The sequence below is a fragment of the Apaloderma vittatum genome, unplaced genomic scaffold (assembly GCF_000703405.1).
Source record: "Apaloderma vittatum isolate BGI_N311 unplaced genomic scaffold, ASM70340v1 scaffold40549, whole genome shotgun sequence".
Taxonomy (NCBI): Eukaryota; Metazoa; Chordata; class Aves; order Trogoniformes; family Trogonidae; genus Apaloderma; species Apaloderma vittatum.
Window position 1 is genome coordinate 1 of NW_009736527.1, and position 8,500 is coordinate 8,500.

General features: G+C 36.0%; 1 protein-coding gene across 1 annotated transcript; it reads left to right on the plus strand.

Moving 5' to 3' along the window:
* Nucleotides 1–1,813: 1,813 nt before the first annotated feature.
* On the plus strand, nucleotides 1,814–8,174 carry LOC104269609 (arginine and glutamate-rich protein 1-like). The gene is made up of 4 exons (XM_009876995.1): nucleotides 1,814–1,926; nucleotides 3,416–3,641; nucleotides 6,005–6,088; nucleotides 7,328–8,174. Exons 1-4 carry the CDS (start codon nucleotides 1,814–1,816, stop codon nucleotides 7,490–7,492), a joined length of 588 nt encoding a protein of 195 aa, XP_009875297.1. The 3' UTR covers nucleotides 7,493–8,174.
* Nucleotides 8,175–8,500: the final 326 nt, after the last annotated feature.

Genomic DNA, 8,500 nt, shown 5'->3' on the forward strand with positions numbered 1-8,500 from the left:
TCTCGTGGCGGCGGCCTCGGCGCCCCGCAGGCTTTGTGCTGCGCTGCCGCACGGCCCGCCCCTCCCGGGCGTTGCGTGGAGCTCGGTATGCGTCGAGCAGAGGCATCCGGAGTTGCCAGGTTTAGAGCTTACAGAAAACGCCATGCGACGATTATATTAGCGCTGATGTGGTTTTGTGGGGTTTGGGGTTGTTTGTTTTTTTTTTCCTTCCCGAATGAGACCATGAGATCCGATGCGTTATTTCGGTTGAAGCCTTTCCGTTTTTTAGTTTTCATTGCAAGGGATGTAGATATTTATAAGGTCTACAGAGAGAGAGATAAATTCTCTTCTGGTGAACGCTGGATGTCCATTAAGATGTTGAGCAGTATTGTTAAGTTACAAAGGAGACCTTTCTGCATCGGTGATGACAACGGTTTTAACAGTTGCAATAAAGTGATTCTTGTCTTTGAGTGTTACCCTTGCTCATCGAGGCACTAAATCCAGAAATAACACTCGTTTGTACGTGTGAAGCCAAGTTCTGTTAATTCTTAGGTGGAGCTTTGAGTTTTGCTTTGGTGACCTTATTCTACTGAAATACTTATTATAATTTTCAAGGCTTGATCACCCCGAGTTGTCCCTTTCATTTTTGTTTGTCAATAATCTCCTTTGCTAGTTTCAGAATTTGACAGTGGTGTCATCAACAGCTTGCACAGTAACACAAACACAGGTGAAAATGTTGAAAGCTTTTCGAGTTACTGGTCCTAATTTTGTGGTTTGTAATTTTGTACAGTTCCTAAATTAATAAAAATATTCCATGCATATCTATGGTGAAGAATTGGAATGTGCTTAGCAATTTGAAGATACAGTGAACAGTTTATTCTAAAGCTGTTATAGTTTGTATGTAATTAGTCTACATAAGTTAGGTTTGAAATTTTAAAATACTTTTGAAATTTCTGTAGGAGGATTATGACATTCCAGTGACATTGACAACAGAATATTAAACTTTTGAGGGAGAAACAATATTGGAAATGGTTGGGTATAGGATTTTGATGTTTCTAGAATAGACTTTGATTTTCAAAAAGAAAACAATAAAACTTAGTAGAAAACTATGGTATTTGAGTAAGTAATCTGTAAATTATGTTATGTATGTTAGTATATACTTAAGTGAAGGAAGGAAATGCTTTCTTGGACTGAATTAACTAGTGGACAGTTCATATATTGAAAGTGACTTCTTTCTGTTTAAGTCTTAACACATAGCCTAACTTCTGCCTTTCCCTATTTTTACATTAATGACTTCTCTGTTGCTCGGGAGTCATAACTCAGTAAGTCAGGATAATAATCTTACACCTGTATATAAAATACTGTAAGTTCATGTAAATGAAAAAAAATGAATAGTTGGTATAAATTGCAGAATAGTAGGTATTTATATTAGTGTCTATATTTGGTTTTCTTTATAAACCCTAAACCATTTTATATTATATTATTATATATTTGTACTATTGTCATTGCCTAGGAATGCGGAAAAAAATATATTTGCTTGGTGTAATTAAATTTGAATGGAATTTGTTGGGGGGAGAAAAAATGAAATGTGTGCAGGCACAGTGCTTAATTTCAGTACATCAGTTGTTGAGGATATTTAAAAACTTACTTCAGATGTGTTGGAGGGTTTTTTTGTAACTATGTACTGTTTTTATTCAATTAGCTAACTTTTATTCTAGATTTCCCTGATGTTAAAAGTGAAACTAAAACAGTTGAATAAAACACATGAATATGAGCATTCTGAAAAATTTCTGCAGGATAGCCTCTTATGTATACTAAGCTGTATCATTACGGGATGGTGAGAGTACTTGCTGCCAAACTAATACTCATAAGAGGGAAGAAGAAACCCTTGAAACTAAAAGAGCATGTATTATACAAGGATGTTTACAAATTTACCCCAAACCAAATGTAGGTTGTAGCTTGGTAGAGACACACCAGCAGAATAGGCTTGATGTGTTTTTCTGGATGGTGGTGGTCTATGTTTGTTGTTGTTTTTTACTGAAAAAACACTGCAAGATATGTGTCTCTTTAGGAAAAGTGAATGCTGGCCTAATGGGCCACCAGCTAAGTTTGCCATCTCTTGAGGAATGTAAGAATAAAATTTGCCTTCTGGGGCTGAATTGTTGAAGTTGAGGGTTCCAAAACATTGCTAAAGGAAATAGATTATCCCTTTGGTTCAGTACAGTTCTGAAAAGAGCATACATAAACAAGGGAAGCTGGGAGCATTTCAAATTGGTATTTCACAAATTTCACAAATCCATACTTCTTTATCTCCTATTGCATGTTTGCAAATTATACACTGTGAAATTGAAGAGTTAGTAAATCCTTTAACTTTTTTTTTAAAGTAGTTGGTTTTATGTCTCTCAGTAAGATAAGAAAATGCAAACTTTATGAAAATTGCAGGATATTAGGGTATTACAACAGTAACTGTTACTCTAAATCATGGATTTGTGGTGCTGACAGGACAGAAGATAAGTTTATGAGATTGTTCCGTACTTCATGGAATGGAAGTTCAATGTCAAGGTTAAAGAGACCAACCTTCTCTCCAAAGCCCATGATAATTCTAAATAAATAATACTATATGCAATATAGCTATACAGTATTTACTTTTGTTGGCTTTTGGATATCTAATTACTACCTGGGAGGTTTTTTTTCTTCATTTGGTAATAAACTTGCAAATTGACCTGATCTTTTTGTACCATTTTTAATGAAAACTTGAAATGCTGATCAAGCTAAGAATGCTGCTAAACAAAAATAAAGATATTTGAAATTACTTCCAAAATTCAGAACATGGAAAATTAGAAAGTTTGCCTTGATGTTGGTATATTTTATTCTGGATAATTATGGTAAAAACAGAGTGCTGCAGTAAAGAAAGCTGACATATTTGAAATTTGGTAAGATACAACACCTGGAATTCTTGTTAAAACAAATCAAATTATAAATTTCATTGCATCCATCTTCTGTTGCAGAGATTAATTTGTTGCCTCTGAGGTGGTGGCTTTAAGAAAGTACTTTACAAGATTATATTGCTAACCGTGGCTTAAAATTGAGACTGTTTAAATTCGGGGGGGGTGAGGGATGATATCATCTTTTTTTTTTCCCCCCGTGATTTCTCCCCCCACCAAAAGGATCAAGAAGTAGTATGATAAGCTGCCATCTTAAGTTAGGCTCTTGAGATGTGTGGAGAGATGCTAAATATGCCATGTTTTGAATGGATTGCCTGTGGTTGGAACACTAAATGCCTGAATATTCACTTTCCATAAATGTTGGGCAAAATATTCTGTGTGTGTAAGGTACAAAACTGTTTAAAAGCGATCCAGTAACATGCCTGTTGCTGTCTATTTGGAAGTGTTTGTTGCAGCGCAACCCTTCTAATCCTTGTGTTTGCATTTTGTAGTCGTCAACAAGAAATTGAAGAGAAACTCATAGAGGAAGAAACTGCTCGAAGAGTGGAAGAGCTTGTGGCGAAACGTGTAGAAGAAGAGTTGGAGAAAAGGAAGGATGAGATTGAGCGAGAGGTTCTGCGCAGGGTGGAGGAGGCTAAGCGCATCATGGAAAAACAGTTGCTCGAAGAACTCGAGCGACAGCGACAAGCTGAACTTGCAGCACAAAAAGCCAGAGAGGTAACGCTCGGTCGTTTGGAAAGTAGAGACAGTCCATGGCAAAACTTTCAGTGTCCGTTTGTGCCTCCTGTTCGGTTCAGAAAGAGATGGAATACAGCAAATCTAATTCTCTTCTCATATAAACTTGCATTGCTGCGAAACCTAATTTCTAGACTATTCAGAGGAGCTCACTGGTACTTAAACAGTTACTCTCCTAAAACCTGAACAAGGATAGTTGATTTTTAATGGAACTGACCTACATATTTCAGAATTGTTTGAAACTTTTGCCATGGCTGCAGGATTTATCAGCGGTCCTTTCAGTTTTGGGGAAGGGTGTTGAAAATCTGTAATGATGTATCCTTCATTTGTTTAATTTTGTTTACCTAGACTGTAAGAGGCTTTTGCCTTCAGTCAGGCAAAAAGCAGGGTCCAGCAGTGAGCTGCAATACCTGTCTTTAACAAATAGGTTTCTTCCTCTTCATTTAAAATGAATGTTTTCCTTGAGCGTACGTACTTTGGACGAATTCTGGGACTTCGAGCATAAGCCCATCCACGTCTTCACGAAGGATCTGTGTCCAAATCATTATATCCACTTCTAATAACTACTAACTACTCCTTTTTTTTCCCTAGAAGTTACAAAAGAGCAGGTTGCCCTTGTCTGAAGTCAAGCTGAACATGTGACTTGGGTTTTTGGTTTTTTGGTTGTGGTTTTTTTTTGTTTTTTTTTTTCAAATCAGCAGCTGGAGCAGAAGCTGAAAATGTCTTTCTGTGAGACAGTAATTTGCTACTAAAGGCTTTGATGTCTGCCTGCACCAGTCATTCCAGGATCCAGAAATTTCAAGACAAAACTATAAACTGTAAAGGAAATTTGTGCTAAATAGTCATAAGTCTCAAATGCCTTTTTCACTCTGTACCTCCTACACAGTTTTATTTTAAATTAATGTTTTGATTGGCTTACTAAAGGAAAGACAGTAGCAGTGAAGCTTTCCCCTCCATATTAAATGTGACTTATCTGTCACATAATGTCTTTAAATTAAAAAAAGAAAACTAAGTTACAACAAATATTGAGAATATTAAATTACACTCCTTTTGCAAATTTAAACCTCACTATGAAAGAATTTAAGTTGAATTTAGATGTCTGTAGTCAGCAAATTTTTCACATATAGAGATTTTCATTTGATCAGAAGGATAACTTTTCCGGGTTTTTTTTAAAAGTGTTTTCCCTATTGTTGGTGTGATGTGGAGAAGTCCCATCAGTTCTTTATAATGCAGAATAAACTTCCATGCCTGGAGTGAAGTGTGCTAGCTAGTAGCTGGTTACGAGTCATAGTAAGAAGTTTTCTCTTCGTATGCTTGCTTTGTTCATATTAACTTTTTTTTCTTACACAGACACAAACCTCTGGCTAACTTTTAAATCTTCCAAATATTAAAATAATTTGGATATATATTACGTGAACTGAAACAGCTCAAAACCTTTCACGCAGTCTTCATATTTATGAGTTGCATAACAGAGTTCCATAAAATTCACCAAGAAAACAACAATTACAAGGCTCTATTTCCTGATCTTGCCTTCCCTGGACTCCTGAATTCCAAGTTCAGACTGCAAATGACAGTTTCAGCTGTCTAAAAATTGTCAGAATATTGAATGTTAAGTCCATTTTCCCCATGAAAGAAGCCCATAGCTCCATGAAGTATGGATTACCATTTGTATTTTTCACTAACAGTAAATGTATTTTTCTTATTAATTGTTTGCCTTAGGAATGATTTACATATTTTTGTTCCTTCTTATCATAAACATCTGCATTCCTCAGCTCAGCCTTCCTTGTATGTTGTTTCTTTATAAATGGTTGAGCTGCTGATGCAGGTATTGCCAAGCTAACAGTACAAATCATTTTAAAGAGGAAGCTGGCGCGTATGGCAGCCGAGGAGCACACTCTGCAGGACACTGGACAAGACAGTAAATATTCAACTTTTAATGCTGATTAAAGGAGTATAGGTAAAGAATACGTAGGTATACTTAATTGGTGAGACAAACTATTCACTTTATTTATATTTTCTATATTACTTTTTAATTTGGTAAATACTATCCAGTTTTTGTAGTTGTCCTTGTTGATTTGTGTGATTTTAAAATTCTAGTAATAAATTGTCAGGATTCTGTGATTAGGGAGGGTTTAGTTGGTTGCTGTTTGGACTGGGCGGGATGATTTAAATTGAGTACTAGAAACCAGTTTTAGTGACTGCACAATTTACCGTTGTGAGACAAAATAGGTGGCTGTAAAGCTGCCACTTTAAGTCAGTTCACAGAAGAATTCTGAGAAAGATTAGTGAACATGCAGAATTGAGTATTTTACTTTACTAACATCTTGCCCTGTCCTCCCCTTTAGGAAGAAGAGCGTGCAAAGCGTGAGGAACTAGAGCGAATACTAGAAGAGAATAATCGAAAAATTGCAGAAGCACAAGCTAAACTGGTATGTGAAGATGTAGTTTACTGTTCTGTAGGGGAGTACAGGTCCCGCTGCCTGATTTGCAGCACAATTAAAATAAACAAATCTATCCTTGCTAGAGTTGGAACTTGTCCACTGCTCGTTATGTCAGTAGTGTTGCTCTCCTTCCCGTGAGTGTAAGAGACCAGATCTTAGCAGTAACGCTAGTCGGAAAACCTAGTTCAAGTGCAGTTAATTTTGAGGAAGATAGCTGTCTTCAGAATTTAAAAAGTACGTTTTTTAACGATATCTCACAGGGAAGGTTGAAGTAAGTTTACGGACAAGTTCAGCTTCTAGAATAGAAGTGACTGTTCTGTTGAGTGGGACAAGTACAAACTGGATTCAAGACTAGTGTAATGGTGATGTAAAAGTGCTGAAAGCGACTTTCAGCATAAGCTTAAGACATCTAAGTTATGAAAGTCTACCTTACATTGGTTTCAGAGCTTATTGAAGTAGGTGCCTGCCTAATGAGAACATTCAATATGATTTAGCTGATTCTAATCAATTAATGACAAACCCAACTAAGCTTCTAAATCCGGATTGAACTCTGTTGGTTTCAGTTACCCAGGTAATTGCACCTTTTTCAGGTAAAGATGGTGCCTCTTAAAACCATTTTCATGAAGTACATCTGCGTTAGATCTCCTTTTTTTTTACCGTTTTCTCAACCTTGTATGGTGGAAGTGGGACGAATACAAAATTAAAAGTTTTAACTGATGTAATGAATAAAATAATCACATTTAGAAGACTGCTGGAAGAGCTGTAAGAAATGTAAGTCGACTTAGGGATTGACTTGTTACAAATCAAGTAAAGAAGGTTTCGAATTAGAAGGAGGCTTTAGATGGGTTTTGGAGCGTGGAGACCTCTGATGGTCTGTTACTTCACTATAATGTCCCTTCATCTGACACGTGACAGGTGTCAGGAATTGCTTTATATATGCACTGACTTCTTTATTTAAAATGTAATAGGTGTGTTTGCAAAGCAATCACTGCATGTAAGCTGTCAAGTTTTTGATATGTTAGCTCTAGAAACTTATTTTCTTCTGAACTCCATTCAAATAACCATTCTGTAAATAGCTTCGCTGAAACCAATTATGGCATCTAGCTCAGGTAGAACTGCTTACATACCTGTGCAGGATTGGACCTGTTTGGAAGTTAATATGGACTTGTAAATTGCTTTCATGACTTCAAAATGTGCTGGCCTAAATTCTACCATTTTCATATACAGGCTGAAGAACAATTGAAAATTGTTGAAGAACAAAGAAAGATTCATGAGGAGAGGATGAAACTAGAACAAGAGAGACAACGTCAGCAAAAGGAAGAGCAAAAAATTATCCTGGGCAAAGGAAAGTCTAGGCCAAAACTGTCCTTCTCACTAAAAAGCCAGGATTAAATTGCAACTCTGAACTCTTAAAAGAAACAAAAAAATCCCCACAAAAAATAAAAAACACAACAACTTTGTATGGTAGCTTCATGTTGAAGTGTTTTTTTTTTCTCTCAAATTTTTTTTTGTCTTTTTTTGAAAGTCTGGAAAGTTAGCTTGTTCTAATAGGGGCTGTGCTCTGCAATTCTTAATTTTTTTTAAACTTCCATTAAGTTAAACCCTTATCAGATCATTGTTGCCTTTTAGAGGGTAATCTGTTCTCATCAATTTTGTTTCTGTATTAGTGGTCTGAAGCAGATCAGGTCACTTTATGAACTGTGGATAATCTGATAAGGTTTTACTGACCTACTCTTCAGAGTTTGACTCTGATAATTGACAGAACTTTATACTGGGTATTACTGACTTTTAATTATTTTTTTTAAAGTCAGTAAATACATGAGTAAATTGCCATAGTATTACTGGACCTCTGTGGTTTATTGTTAAATCAGTGTCCTATGATACTGTCCCATTGTTGCGCTTGATGTTCCTGATACAGGTAAGGAAATAGTTTGTCATTTCTGCTATGAATACATAGAGAGAGTTCAGTATTGTCTCTGTTAGATTTGTTTTTATTACATTGACAGCATTCAACCAGCGTTCCCCATTGTGTAAATAAACCAATTTGCTGAATAAAGTGAAAGTCTTAAATTCATATGTTTAAGTAAATTTTTTTAGTACACTTCTATAAACAGCTGTAAGAGTGACAATTCACATTATTAAATTCAAGGCTATAGTGGTACTTTTTTAATTTTGCTTCAAACTATTGTGGCTTCTCCTACTTATAATGCAAAATTACACACAGTAAAAAAATCCCTGCAGTTGTGAATGTTTTTGATGGCTGCTGCTGTTTTCATGAATGTTGGTTTTTATTCTGACAGAGACTTACTTCAGCTCTAATATCATGTTTAAACAGCTGTTTGGCTGTTGCACCCAGACCAAATACTTCGATATCTAAACCCCTTGAGTTCACCTCATAAT

Excerpts from the sequence above, each read along its gene's own strand:
- LOC104269609 (XM_009876995.1), top strand. The coding sequence starts at position 1,814 with ATGGTGAGAGTACTTGCTGCCAAACTAATACTCATAAGAGGGAAGAAG. Across the intron at positions 3,642-6,004 it reads CAGCACAAAAAGCCAGAGAG|GAAGAAGAGCGTGCAAAGCG; the intron begins GTAACGCTCGGT and ends CCTCCCCTTTAG. Across the intron at positions 6,089-7,327 it reads CAGAAGCACAAGCTAAACTG|GCTGAAGAACAATTGAAAAT; the intron begins GTATGTGAAGAT and ends TTTCATATACAG.